We start from the raw sequence: 15,650 nt of genomic DNA, 5'->3' as shown, positions 1-15,650 counted from the left end.
AAGACAGCTGTCAGAGTTCAGTAATCCTGCAACATCAATATTGTTCACTAATGCTGCTTCCTCAAGAGAACTTCAAAACTAAGTTTCTGACAGTGCTCCAGACATTCAATAAAAGAAAAAGCACATTCATAAAGTATTAAACATTCTGTAATTTTTAATGTATACTTTAGTTTTCCTTTATAAAAAAACACCTAAAGCTAATTTTTTAAAAAGTTGCTAAAATTTCAAACTGCACAAGAACAAGTTCTTAACTGAGAGATTCTGATCAAAAACTTTTCAGTCATTAAAGAAAAATTTTTATATGTTGTAACTTCCTGCAGTTGAAAGAGTTAATACTCTTTAAATTCATGATATACTTACTTTACTCCCAGAAAATATCTTCTTCAATCATGGCCTAAAGCCATAAAATCATTATTATTGATGCCAGTAACTAAAAATAAGGCCTTTCCTGTCATTTTTTCAGGCACCTGCTTGTCAATTACCCTCAACCGGCAGCCTGCTGGACAGAGCTCCCTTAAGCACATAGTTCTTAATTCCAACATTTCATTACATAGTCAGTCATTGTTTCCTCTACAACCCTTTTAGATTCTGTGTAATTTCACAGAACTTCCCAAAGTATAACATATTTGAAAGAATGGCAAACTAAGAGTTGAATAATTGTATCTTAGTCTAGTGAATGTTGATCATCAAATACTACAGTTTCATGTTGTCATTCACTATCAAGACAGTTGACTTCTGTCCATGTGGATGCAGAACTAGAATGGCAAGTCTGCAGAGAACTAGTTTACCACACAGCTGAGCAATGATGCTCAAAGTACCCTTCATTATCCGGAAGCATTTATTACATAAGGGAACATTACATAGAGTTTGTGTGCATAGATCTACAGATAACATTAAGTACAGTTCACTGAAATTAACATTACTACACAGTACAGTTAGCTTACACTTTAAAATAAAAAGGGAAATTAATGGTAAGGAAACAGAATATAGTTAGCATTACATTATTCACCATTTGCTTGGAAAATGCAATGAGAACACACACACGCAAATTGGTATTTGTAGACCTGCCTTTGTAATTTAAAATGTTAATCAAATGTAAATTTTTTCTGTACAAAATTCATGAATGTTCATCTCTAGGCTGCATTGTGTCCAACCTTGTTGGAGTCCTTTTTCAATTTTCTTAGTATGAAAAGTCCCTCATTGTCCATTTCTCTTCCATCTCACCACCACCAAAGAAAATACATTTGACAATCATAATTAGAATACTGTCAGTAAAATGTAAAATAATTTTAATTTAGAAAACAACACACCCCTTGCTTTTTTTTTTTTTTTAACAAAATCAATTTTTTGGGTTCCAAGCTATTCATTAGGAAGAGAATGTGTTTAATCTGATGTGAAGTTGGCTACCCAGCAGTCTAGTCAGACTGGAGAATGTTTAACTCTGGGTCTGGTAGGCTGCCAGCCATTCTAAATGTTTTCACATGCACCAGCAACAAATAATTAAATGTTTAAGTCACAGTTCTCAGGTTGGGCAGTAGACAGAGCTGAAATTTTATCACTTAAGAGACAAGGAATTTGGTGGGGTTTTTTGGGCTTTTTCCCCCTTTGTTTTTTTTGTTTTTGTTTTGTTTTGTTTCAACAATTTGCCTTTAGGTGTTCAAGGCATAGATGATAGTCTTTCAGTTGCAAAGAATCAATTTTGATAATGCTTTCTGGACTTCAAATGATAACTTTTAGGAATTTTTTTTAACACCTATATTTGCAAAAAGGAAAATTCTATTTATAGTATTTACTGCAGGAAAGACCCCCACATGAGCTCTATCACTAACAATCCATGAACGTAGATAAATGAGAGTCCATTATAAGGTTACAATAGGAAGGGACAATGTCATCATAATTGAGAAAAAAATTTCAAAATACATATACGCTCTCCTTCACTCTCCTCCCAATTCTAATGGGGGGAGAGTACAGCCAAGTGTATTTGAAAAAAACCAAAAAACAAAAAACTCCCCAGGATTTCAAGGCACATTCCCACTGGGCACCTTTGGGGTTTCTTTCAGCTCGGAGATTCTACCTTTTTAAAAATGGATGGGGGGTATATGGCTAAAGGGCAAGACTTAGTGCTGACAAAACTGGAAAAGAAGACAGAACTTTCCTACACACACTTTCTGCAAAGCTCTTTCCTGATGCAGCCTAACTGTTGATGCTTTTGATAGTATTTAAATACCATGTATTTATAAATCACCTAACTAATCTTTGCTCTAAGCAGCAGATAGAAGAAATATTGGTCAGACAATCTGGGCAGAATGGTTGATCTCTCACACTTGCATTCTTTTACAAAAATACCTTCCAGCAGGTATGGTATGTTACAAACAGAAGACTATAAACAGCTGAATCTTCAGAGTTCATAAATCTTAGAATACCTCCGGTAAATTTTACCTGTCTTTGGAAAATAATTTCATGAGTTTTTGTTACATGTTTAATGCTCAGAATAAAGCTGTATCACTTGTTTTATGTACATGAACGGAATAGGTTTGCCTACCTCTTCAGGTTAAGCTTTCCAAGCATAAGTTTAAAGTAATTTAAAAGTCAGTTTCAATAGATTAATTCCAATTTGAAAAAAAATGCTCTCAATATATAGCATAAAAATATTAGTATATGTCTCATTACCTTTTACCTATAATACAATTTAAATTTAAGATTATACCATGGAAGAATGGTATCATTAACGTAGAAACCATTGACAAATACAGCCAAAAATACCAGGTCAAAAATACAAATTCACCCTGTATTTTCTGACTTTAGTCTTTAAAGCTCCAGTTAATTAATTTTAAATGCTTTTTAAAATTACAGGAGAAAAAAACAAGTACAAATGTACCAAGATTTTGGGATGTAAGATAAAAATTCTTCCCACATTTAGTCTGGAAGTTGGGATCTTAACCATGAAGCACAGTACCTGCTGAGCATCTTTGGGAGAAAAATCTACTGAAGAGAACTATAAATAAAGGAATTAAAGATTCCACTTTCAGATGTTTTTATAAATTTCATATTTGCCACTGCTAGCAAAATGCCTCTTCAATTTTTGCTTCTTGCCCAGATCATACAACATTAAAGGATGGATAATTTAGACTTTTATTTTGCTGAAGTTATTAATAAATTATTTTGACAGAAACAGCCATTTTTCATCTCTGAATAATGCAGGCTTCTTCTTTTAACACTTGAGATGCTTCCTTTGTGATCAGATTTTAATTTCCCCAAACTTGTGTAGTAATTTTTTTCATAGTTTCTAGTATATTATTTTTGACATTTCTAATTTAAAATGTCTAAAAACTCTTCAGATTGTATCAGTGCAGTATTTTTGCTTTGATTTAAAAACAAACATAACAAAACTACAAGCCTGTTTGATCAATGTAAACCACTAAAGGGATATGACTGTGCCACAAATGTATCCTTTAATACCTTCAGATACTATAATGTAAGTAAATCACTTCACTGATTCAAGACATGTCAAGTTGGATTCTCCTTCCATTCACAGCAGAACATTTGAGGGCTTTTTTTTTTTTTTTTTTTAAAGTAAGACGACAGTGTCTGGATTCTTGAATATGATACAAAGTAAGGAACATATAGCTAAAACCTTCCATTTCATCGAGTTAACATCTTCCACATCTAGAGACATACAAACAATATTTGAATATGCTAGTCCTTACAATCATCCACAGGGTATCCTTTAAGGACAACTTAAGGTCATAAGCTATAGAAAGTCTAGCCTCAGTCATGCTCTAGAAAGGACTCAAAAAGAGATTTAGGGGTGAGAGAGAACCATCTCTTTGCCACTTCAGAAGAGTTTCACACTTTGTAAAATGGCCCTATATTAGTCAATGAGGTAATCTATGGTATGCCAGACTGGGCTCCAAAAAGTGGGTGGTCTTTGCAGAGGGAGGTGCTCACTCACTCTACCTCTGGCCAGAGCCAGTTCCTGCAGCTGGACCGAAGAAGGCAGCCCACAGACTACACTCGGCACATTTCTTCATTTCTCACTTGAGTGCCCTTCTTTAGTTCCCTTTCAACTGCCCACTTTATATCGGCTTCATTACACCACCGCTCCATTTGTAATGTAAATTGGAAAACTCGGGGAAGTTTTTCTTTTGGCCTTGTCTACAGAAGAATACGGAGTGGTATTCAAAACGTATTAACACAAATCAATGGCACCAATAAAAGCAAAATCTCCTTAGCAACATAATCTTGATTGCAAAAGGAGAACTGAGAGCATTTAGCAGAACAGTGGCCCACATGGAATACGCATTTGTCTGGAAGAATCCAGCACAAAGCCTAAAAGAGAGATTTTGAAAAAATCCAAAATTAACTCACAGGGAACAGTTACTCTTTTTTTCAAAAGTACACAATTGGTTACATTAAATCTATCGTGTGCTTTTGGCTCAGCAACATTGTATCACACCGCTTTGCAAACTGAAATTACAACACCCTGCATGCTTCACATGAGTTACAGGGTGTTTTTTGTTTGTTTTGTTTTTTTGGGTTTTTTTTTTTTCCCTTCGTTGATTTCTTTAGTAAAGCAAACAAAAAAGTCTTAAGAAATATTCATCTCACACACAATGTAAAGAAAACTGAATGGCCATCTAACAATATCTAAGACTGTAGGTACAAAAGGTTGGACTATCTTTTGGGCTTTCTGTGATGGATTCTACGATAGTAACTTCTACAAGCAGTAATGGCATTTTTGCTTAGGTTTCCAACTGTGGAAAGGGAAACTTAATATACTTCTGAGAACTCTCACATTTTTCTTGTCAGGAAGAAAAAAAAAGTGAATAAAAGAATAGAAATTCAGAAAATAAATCAATCCTTTTAAAACTACAATACTGAGATGATTCAAGGAAAAAAAATAATCCACGAACACAAATTTCCCTTAGTTTTTAAATGTTTTGAATAGAATCAATTGTCATTTTGTACTTTTACTAAAACAATCCAGGTGATGGAGTATAAATGCATCTTAACTGCCTACTGCAAAAAGATATCTTAGTGAACTGAGTTACAATTACTTTATTTTAGAATTATGTGTATGTATACACGCACATACATTTTTCCATATATATGGAACTACTTTTTAAAGGTTTGCACTAGAATCTGGGTCAATCAAATCAAATGAAAAAAAAAAAGTTTATATGATAAATAGTCATTTCATACAATGCAATAGATAAACTTCAGCTAAATACTGCTAAATATGTGTATTTGCAGGGATCATGATTAGAATTATTTCTGTTTCCTCCTGAAAACTTAAAAACCAATGCTAAGCCTAAAAAGGATAATCAAGAACTCTATGTAATATAGCTCTACTGGCTTTTTAAATTTAGGGAAAACTTAAGATCTCTAGAGGGAAAAAAGGTAGTATGTAAGTTGTATTTTTTCCTCTTCTTTTTTCTAACTATAAAGTGAGTTCATGAACACAATAATATAAAATTTTCTTTTATAAGTGTATTGCTTATAGCTCCTAAACTCATATTTATAATGTCAGATGTTTTATTCCCAGAAATTTGTACAGGTCATGTTTATAGAAGAAATATGTTTGTGTGTTCATTCACATGGTCATTTCAATAGATGTGATTAAGTTTGGTCAATTTCCTTTAAAGTGATTTGATTTCTAAATTTTAGACTCCCTTTTCCAATGTCACCTAAATTAGCTTAAAAGTTTACTTAACATATTATAGTCTTTAGAGACCAAATGCTGTGAATTAGCTCATATTTCGGTTTTGAGCATAAAATCATGTGCTGAAGTCCTGTGTTACAGCAGAGTAACAATAAAAACTCAACTAGGCAAAGCAACAAAAACTCAACTAGATAAAGTAAAATTAAAAAAAAAAAAAATCCCCTAGCTCCATTTGTTTACTGGAAAAACCATGTCAAAGAAGACTTAATTTTATAAGACTAAATAAATATACTGCAACCAACAATGGACAAAAAGCCACCTCAAATACATATTTTTTCATAACTATAAAGGCAAACAAATTTTTATCTAACCAAAGGGAAAATCTCATCTTAACAAAAACATGGTACTTGTTTGGCAATGGCTTTAATTTCTTAATAATGAAAGAAAAATATAATACATACCTTTAAAATTCAACTGTGTATTTTACTAAATTACTTCCATTTTTCTGGATTGAATTAAATTTATTTATGTAACAAACACTGGATATCTGCTATGTGCCAGGTCCTGAGATGGTGCAACTTTCTTTTTTTTAATGTTAGCAGACTTACCTAGATGTAATTAGAATTATCTGAAAGTATGATTAATAGGGACCCTGATCTTGGGTCTGCATAATTGCTCATCCATCAGAAATTTCTGATGAATTACTTTATTTGAAAACTACTCCATGCTCATCAAAAACATAGGAACAAATTCCTAAAATCCTTTATTTGGTACTTTTCAGATTGTTTAATTATCACACTTAAAACTATAAAAGATAAATCAAAGAATACTGTATTCAAGGTGGTCTCTTTTATTATCTTCTCAAAAGGACATGATAGAAGAAGAAAACTCTAGAGTAATATTTTGCTTTAAAAAATAATTTCTATCGTAATACATAAAGAATGCATAAAAGGAAGTATAAAGCCACGTGCAATTCCTGGCCATTGCATAACCTTCACCTTCGTAAATCAAAGTGTAGGGCAGCAATGCAGTTATTTCTCTCAGCCAGCATGTTACTTTCAGTCATGTCTACCATGCTTCCACTGCCACTGGAATGCTTAACTTTCCTGAGAGGGCAAAATGTCATAGCGCTAACAAATGTAAAAAGAAATAGACACGTTAAAAGGGCTTTGATAACTTTAGTTAAAACAAACTCATGTTTATGAAGACTTCGTGGCAATGCAATGAGACTGTTGTAATTATCCAATTAAATAAGCTGCTATGAAGAGAAGGAAGAGGAAGTGGTCTTTAATTTGTACAAAAGGTTTCTTGAGGAAATAGAATGCTCTTTCCTTCTAAAACATTTTAAATCTATGTAGCATTTATATTGAGAAAGAATTGAACCAGTTTTATTAAATTAAGAATCAGTAGGTAAAATAACAGGAGAGAAAAAATCTGCAGTTTGAGGAGACATTATGGTCCAACAGACAGGAGCACTGAAAATTTACTTATCTAGTCTTGAAGGTTGGGTGACATTGTCTCTTTAAAAAAAAAAGACTAGACAGCTCATCTGCCAAAATTAAGAATTACCTGGTATAGTTAGTTCACTGAAATATTTCTGAGATAAAGAGCTAGGGAAACAACATACCGTCTATTTTTCATGAAGAGAAAAAAGCAGTCAACTCTCAAATTCAGAGCACCATGTTTATGAAGTAGAGGAAATGTTAAAAACAAACCAAAAAAGGGCATGATTTTGCTTACATATCAGAGATGTGACTATATTTTAAAAGCTTTTATTAAAAAGAAACTTTTCTCAAGTATTCTATTTAATGTTTACCTGATTTTTAAGCATGCAAAACTTAATTTTAAGTACATATAGGGAGTACTCTTAAATTTTAAATGCAAAATTTGATAACTCAAGTTTCTGCTGATATTGTAAATAAGTCAAAAAAGCCACTCAACCATTACTGTTGAACATCTAGCTACTTAATTCTGTATAGCATTTAATGAATAACAGTAAAATAAATGATTTAAAAATATGAGGTAGTCATAGTATCCTCCTTCTGTGAAAATGAGAAGCAAAGAGGCCAAGTAACTTGGTGATCTTGCAGAACATCAGAAATCAATCCAAATTCAGAATTAGCAATCTGAATTTCTGTTTTCAGAACTGTCTATTAAGGCTACAACCTGTTGTTTCAATTTAGCATGGGATGGGTTGAGGGGGTGACTGCTCCCTATAACAGAAACCAGTACACAGAATTATGACTAATAATGTAAATAATATTTATGTTTCTCTTAAATTACCTAAAAATCTTTGTAAATGTACAGAACAAGATAACTCAAGATTTAAAGACAAATCTTCAAATCTCAATTTATATACAGTAGTTCCTAAAAAACAAGATAAAGTAGGCTATTGTATCTATAAGAAATTAGGAGTTGCTTTATTTATTTTAAAAGAGTATTTATTTAAACATAAACTATTATGGATAACTAATAGTTTGATCTGGGATTGGTCTTAAGCCGATTCTTTCTGCCCTAATGCTAGACATAAATCAGATTTCTTCAGAAATACTGGTTTGAGAAGCCCCATATGCAACCATCCTATTACTCCCTTCCTGTAAAGAGTGGACTGTAAAGTAGGGTCTGTTGAAAAGGAAAACACAAACTGTACCACTGCACCAATTGGAAATTTAAGTTAAGAAATTCCCTTTTAAAGATGAAAGTACCACTTAAGCAGAATTCAGAATGTCAGCCATTCATCACTTAATGTGACTGACTCACATTAACTGGCCTCCTAAACACCTAGCTAAGAATGCAAAAACATTAACATTCTTACTGGGAGCTTTGGGGAAGGAAGACAGAAAGGCAATTCTAAACTATGTCCACGCCTGGGTGAAGACTCTGGAGATCAAGAGGGCAACAAAAGAACCCACAGTGCTTCAGTGGGATAGGAGAAGGAAAGAGTCCAGGACTAGATGCTGAAATTCCATCAAAGACAGTTTTAAAACATATGTACTTCTGATTTAGTATACTGACCAATAGCTGAGCCAAAGCAAATATTTACAGTAAAACATCAGGCAAGCAGCTAATAGTCATAATCGCGAAGAAAATACCATGAAAGTTCAAACAGTCTGTATACAGAATATTAAATAACACTAGTATAGTTTGAACTCATGCAACTATGGGTCTCACTGTATTTTACTACTTAATATCATTTTTCTATAACCAAAGACAGATATGGAATGTGTCAAGTTTTTATATGGTCAGCTTGTGTCCACTAACATAAAGAAGCAATCAGAAGCTCTCTACAAATAACACTGAAAATGCAACCATGGAGCAAGTTGTGGTTCTTCCTGATTTAAAATCATTCAATTACAAAACTAGGTTTTTCTAGTAAGGAAAGGAAATTGTTTACTGGTATTTAAGGTTTGAACACTTTTTGATTTTAGGCCAAAACACACGTTCGTATTTTAAATGGATAAAACCTAGTCACTAAAGAGTCTTAATAAAGCATCTGATGACCATTTTATATAGGTAAGGTGACCATCTTGTGAGAGAGGGGCATATCTACCTTAAAAGCTAAATATGTCAATTCAGTTTTACTATAGTCATTAGGTTTTGGAGTATATATTTTAACTCAGATATACAAGAGTCATGTACTAAAATATAATAGGGTCTGCAAAGTGCATTATTTGATAAAGGAATGTTTCTACACAAGAATCCTAGACTAATTGCAAAACACCAGTAACATAAGAACAAAGATCGTAAGTTTTTCACATAGCCCACGTAAAATCCGCAATTAGATTTTCTGCTGACAATACCTATTCTTGGACAGTTTTATAAGTATGGTTCAAGTCTCACAAACTTGTAAGTCAGAAAACAGTAACTGAAGAGCAATCATCATTTCAAACATTTCCTTTGAACTAATGTTCACATAGCACAGGCATCTCTGACATTTCTAATTTCCAGTAACATGGGCACTTAAATTTATGATTCAAGAAAGGATAAACCAGAGTGCTTACGCTGGCAGCTACTAATGAAATCCCAAGTATAGAAATCTAACCTCTCAAAGCGTGACTGGATTATGGTAATGCCACATATTAAGCATTCACAGCTCTTTTCTACACATTCGTTAGAAATATAAGTGTGCCCAATTCTAGGGAATCTTTAAGCAACTGATATACTTCTCAATAAAATTAGAAAAGCTTTTTAAAATCCTGTACTTAACATTATCAAGTATGAAAATCATCTTTTTGTTAAAAATATTCTGGGAACATAATGTTAAAATTACAATTTACAGAATAATAATAAGAGAAAAAAAAATGCCTAAATAGATGTAGTTCTTCCTTTAAAGCTGATTAGTATGGTGCTCGCTCAGTTCACAAAACTTTAGATTTGGAAACCTGTGCCGCATAGTCTGCAGTCATGTTATTCTGCTCGTTATAAATCCTGAGGCAGAATTAGCATCCTTCATACAACAATGCTACATCACACTGAAACCACAGAGGAACACTAGAGTCTGAACAGTGTTATCTTTTAATTGCACTACTTTAAGGAGACAGGATACACCCAAGATACACCGTAAATAAAGTGAGAAGTGTTTGAATTCTTGGTACTTTGAGCTTTTCAAAGGAAAAGTGTTTTATAAATTCAAGTTGGTAAGTGTCTTGCTGGGCAATGGAAACAAATAAATCTCAGACCAAAAAAAAAAAAAAAAAAAAAAGAAACTTAGTTTTCTTAGTTTTTAAAATAGTTCCTAATGTCTGATATAGGATATAAGATACTGGCATTCAACTATTCAAATTTTTATAGAATTACAGTACTTTGGAGAAGTACAAAGAAATACTTTTTAAAAATACAGATATATATAAATTAATGAAACTGGTATTTAAAAGGTTTAATAAAGGGAAAAAAGGTATTATATAGTGGTACCAATTCTTAATACAAATTAGCATAGTTTATATAATTTCAAAAGTTATTCACATTATTGCTCGATACCACAGTCATATGGAACAAGTTCTTGACACACATAAAATTTGTATAATTCCAGGTTTATAAAAACAAAAATTTACAGATAGGCCATTCAGAAATTTAGAAAGTTTTAAAATGCATGGAGATATGTACAACCAAAAGGAGAAAAAAATGTATGTTTGTATATATTTTAAAGAAATAAGCTGATCTGATTCAAACTTAGATGTTACAATCTCAATCAAAAAAGTATACATAACTGGACTGAAAGCAAACTAGTGGATAAAAACAGTACTAAATATGTCCTCTATTTTTTTTTAGCAATAATCTGTTTTTAAATATGAATGGGGTATTAAACACCAGCTTACTGTAATTCTAGAACTTTAGCTTTCTTTCAAAAACTTTTCAGAAACATATGCCCATTCTACAATTGTGTTAAATTGGGAGAAATATTTTCCTTAGAATTTTTAAGGGAATATTTTTATACTTCTGTATATAAGATTTGATAAACAATAGAAAGTAACCAAATAAGGCCATTATTAATACCATCTTGATCAAAAATATACAGATTGTAATGCTACTATATTTTGTGATCCTGAGCTCCAGTAACCATTAGATGCATGCATATCATTCACTGATTTGTATATTCTAATGAAAATAATTTAATTCTGCCTTGCTACTTTTGAAGACAGAAATACTTTCAAAACTTTTTGACAGGTCTTCATAACGTTACAGATATTTCTGTTGTAAACAGAGCATTAGGAATTGTATGAGAAAGAATGTGTTAGGTTTCAAAAAGCTATCAAAGAAAACTATTTAAAAATAATAACTACATTAAATTTTAAAAGCAAGAAAAATAATGCAAAGAGTGTGCTTGCTAGAATATATAAGTAGAGCCTTACAAAGGTCTTTTTCTATATTAAGGAATTAATAAATAAAGGACTCTGTGTACCTTGGTGGTAAAATAAAAAAGGCTAGCCATGTTTTATGCTAAGTTCAAATGTATTTTTTTGATAATACAAAAAAGTAATCCTTAAAATCAGAATACATAACAGAAAAGAGCACAATAACTTAAGTATTAAACATCTGTATGAAATAACTGTTGCAAAGTTTGACAAAAATGCACACTTAGAACATGCGGTTATTGAAAAAAAAAAAAAAAAACCAGAAAAAAACACCACACGATTCTGTAGAACCAATGTTATGTCACCACCAGGAGAGCACCAAGCAAGGCACCATTGGAAAGACAACATACTTGGAAAGTCTCTATAAATAAAGTAAATGCTAATCTGGTCGAAAAATCGGTGTCTTTGGTAAAAATTCTATGAGGATGACCTGTAGAAGGAGAAAAAAAAGTTTTAAAAAGATTTTAAAGGATTTTTATCTTAAAAAAAAATTTCAGTTATATTCCATCACTTAAAATGATTTTGATAGTTCCTCTGACAAACAGGAGAATGCATGTATGAATGAATGAGAAAAAGGAGCTAGCATTTACTGAGGACTAACTACATACCAAGTGTTTCATACTATATACACCTATTTAATCTCAACAATTTTTTATAAGGCAAGTATTATCATCCTCATTTTATAGAGAAAACTGATGATCCAAGAAGTATAATATTATGGATTGTGAAATCAGTATTTGAACAAAGGACTGTCTTACCTCCAAAGCCTTGCCCCTTCTACTGCCCTATTGTGGTTGCAGTTGACTCAATATTTACTTCTTCAACCTTCTTCCCTTTTATCTAAAGCCCAATTCCATTGGTCTTTAAGTTCTTAGACTTACTCTCATTTTACTGTATCAGGATATGTGATCTCTAGACAAAGAGTGTTATCTCTCTTTTTTTTTTAAACATCCTTTTCTTCTCAGGTTTGCAAATTTAAATGTTAAAATTCATTCCAAAGGACACTTTACTAGGAAACTAAAGGGAACAAAACAAAACAAAAACAAAACACAGTAACAAAGAAAGACACAAACTGACCAGAGCTAATTTTTATTCCAAACTCAGAACTATCTTAAATTATTATCAATTCTTCCCCATGTCTTAACTCTGTATGGAACAGATGCCAAAAAAAAAAAAAAATTTTTTTTTTTATTTGAACAGCTTCCAAGTTTGGCGAACTCCTCAATTCTTTTTCAGTAACTATGTCTTGAGATGACCTCCAGGTTTGGACACTCTTCTACATTTAGCCATTTGGGCCAGAAACCTTCATTTTCACCCTTCAGTTCTCCTGGCCTTTGATCTGTCCCAATAAAGAAGGCATTTCGATACATGGCTCAAAAATATTCCTCTCCTAGTGGACTTATCCTGCACTAAGCCTTAGGCACCCTCTTTGCCACTCTCCTGATCTGTGACTTGCTTACAAAATGTTCACTAGCTTCCTATTCAGCTTCCTTATTTGAGCTAGAGTCTCCTGTTTCTCAGTTTCCTCATCTATAAAATAAGGGAATTGAACTAGATGAGAAGATTCTTTGCAGCTCTAAAATTTGCTGATTAAATTACATTTACAGTATATACTACATAATGTAAATTAAAGGCTATCTTTGACTATATTTGAATTACTACTAGTTTTTAAAGAATATATCCTACAAACTTTTTTCCTTTAGAAGCCACACACAGAAACTGACCACTTGTCTGATTTCTTCTAGATCATACTGCTCTATCATATCTGAATAAAAAGAAAAGTTGGTATCAAGTTAGTATTTTTCAGAGATTGACTCAAATATTCAAAATATAATGGAGGAACATTATTTTCCTTTAACTAACAAAATAAATTTCTATAAAGAAAAGTTGAGGTCAAATACATGGTAGATTATTTACTACCTTATCTTTTCAAAATTACTTTTAGGAAGTTTTTAAAATTATGTTTTCCCCCATTCAAATATCACAAATATATATACTCTGAGAAAACTTAGAAAAAATATATTTTAAAGCAATTTTAATGTATTTTTAACCTATTCTTCTGGATGTCTTCTATGATGGTGTAAAAAATAATATAATGGCTTTAGTAGAAGTGTTTATGTAAAAATTCATGATAAATTAAAGGAAACTGTTTTACAAACAGAGCACATGGTTCAGAATGTTTTACAAGGTTAAATTATTTTACTTTTAGCTAATAATAGAAAATCATAAAAATAAACATGAATATAATGAGCACACTTTATGAATCAATTACATTCATATAGTTCTATCTGGAAATAAAAACACTACGAATAACTTTTGTTTTCTCTTCCAAAGTAAATTTGGAAATATGCAAAATAAATAAATAAAAAGCCTCCTTTTTAAACTTTGAGCTTATAAATACAGCAAATACTTTTTCACAAAATCTCTTTACATGTCCATCCCTACTTGCAAAACACCTACTCTCTTATATCTATGATGAAAATATGAGACTAACAGTTTTATAAGTCAGTCTCAAAACAAGTTCTTTGTGCTTTTACTAAAGAAGTATCAAGTGTATTTCTCATCATCATAAATTAACAAGTTTGATATAATAGATAATGATAAAATCTACATTATCTCCTTCTCTGAATAGAGTTATTCTATGAAAAAAGACATTTTTAAGAAATCTTTTATGTTCAAGGCTAGAAATGGGATTTGACTGTGTGATAATGAAAGAGAAAATGCTACATAGAAAATGATTTTATGGTAATTTCCAACTATTTAAGCATTGTTTTAATCAATCTTTTATACACACAACACACACAACACACACAACACACACACACACACACACACACATATATATATATATATATTACCTATGATGGCTATATTGTTTGAAAGAATAGACAAAATTTGTGAGAAATTATTTGCCAGGTACTTCACTCTACCTTAAATCCTTTTCTTTTAATATAATAATCTTCCCATATTTAAAATAAAACACCCAAGCTCAAGGGAGAATAAATAATGATTTATAATTTTCCAAACTATTCTGAACTTTTCAAAGAGAAAAATTGTTCAAGTAAATCAAAGAATCAGTAAATTAAATCCCATTCTAAGTTCCAAAATCCATTGTATTCATGTGCCCATCTGGTATCTTTTAAAGAATAAACACAAGCTGAGCAACATCTCATCTCCTGTTTACTTTGAAGATAATTTTTACAGAATAATATTCTAATAACACTTTGAAAGATTCTCTAAAGGCCACTGAGGTATGGGCAGTTAAAATCTATAAAGGCTAAAGGTTTCTTAAGCTCCAACGGCTTGGCTGAAAGGTTTTCTTCCATACTTGGAAACCTGATTAGCATTATATAAAAAAGCCATATCTGACTTGCTGCGTAACCAAAGTTGTGGTTATTCTTTATACAGCATCTAAAATTTCACACTCCATCAACACACGTTCAGGCTATTTTATCTTGGCAATTAATTTATTATTTTTCAGAACACAGTGAAGCCTTGTTTTCAAGTCATTCATAACTTTATAAATCAGTCTTGCACATGAAACCGTGCATCTGTGAACCGTAGAAAATCCTTGCACTCAGGAGATTAAGCTCCTGACACCTTTGCTGATTAATAATCATGGAAAGAATAAGATCAGAAGCAAAATAAATGATCATTTAATAGAGAAACTCACAAAACAGCCCTTTAACTTACATATTCCATCATGTTATTCGTTTCACATTTCCTTTTGCTCAGTCTCCAGTGCAAACACAGCTAGACAAGTAAGAGAGTAAAAGAAGAAAAATGAGCTCTATTTTACTGCAGCACACAGACTAACCCATTTGTCCACCTTTCATATTTTTAGTTCAACAAAAGCATCTGTTTCCATACTGTGCAATTCAGACCCCAACAGTACGAAGCTGCTCCCTGTGGTACTCACCTTGTGGTATAACCTATTGTTTTCCCATTCTAATAACTTCTCAATCGATCTTCGTGTCTGGAAGACAAATGAGAAAAAAGTTTACTCTTGACTGGATTTAGAAAAACTTTGTTTTGCAGCTGCTTTCTGTGTGAAAAGGAGAAGTATTAAGACAGGAATGGAGTAAAGAGCAGCCTGGAACACTGTCACAGCTCCAGCACTAAACAGCAGCCTGAAC

At 32.1% G+C, this 15,650-nt stretch overlaps 1 protein-coding gene across 1 annotated transcript in view; it reads right to left on the bottom strand.

The window, feature by feature from the left end:
• Positions 1–820: 820 nt before the first annotated feature.
• The window catches only part of CHIC2 (cysteine rich hydrophobic domain 2), a 56,883-nt gene continuing 42,053 nt past the window's right edge, over positions 821–15,650 (bottom strand). Inside the window, exons 4-6 of the mRNA XM_010966091.3 lie at positions 15,434–15,490; positions 15,208–15,267; positions 821–11,944 (exon numbers count right to left, since the gene is read on the bottom strand). Coding sequence (XP_010964393.1) covers positions 11,894–11,944; positions 15,208–15,267; positions 15,434–15,490 — 168 coding nt within the window. The 3' untranslated portion in view covers positions 821–11,893. The remainder of the gene's footprint in view (positions 11,945–15,207; positions 15,268–15,433; positions 15,491–15,650) is intronic.

The sequence above is a fragment of the Camelus bactrianus genome, chromosome 2 (genome assembly GCF_048773025.1).
Source record: "Camelus bactrianus isolate YW-2024 breed Bactrian camel chromosome 2, ASM4877302v1, whole genome shotgun sequence".
Taxonomy (NCBI): Eukaryota; Metazoa; Chordata; class Mammalia; order Artiodactyla; family Camelidae; genus Camelus; species Camelus bactrianus.
The sequence above is the reverse complement of the archived record's forward strand: the minus strand, read 5'-3'. Positions and strand labels throughout refer to the sequence as shown.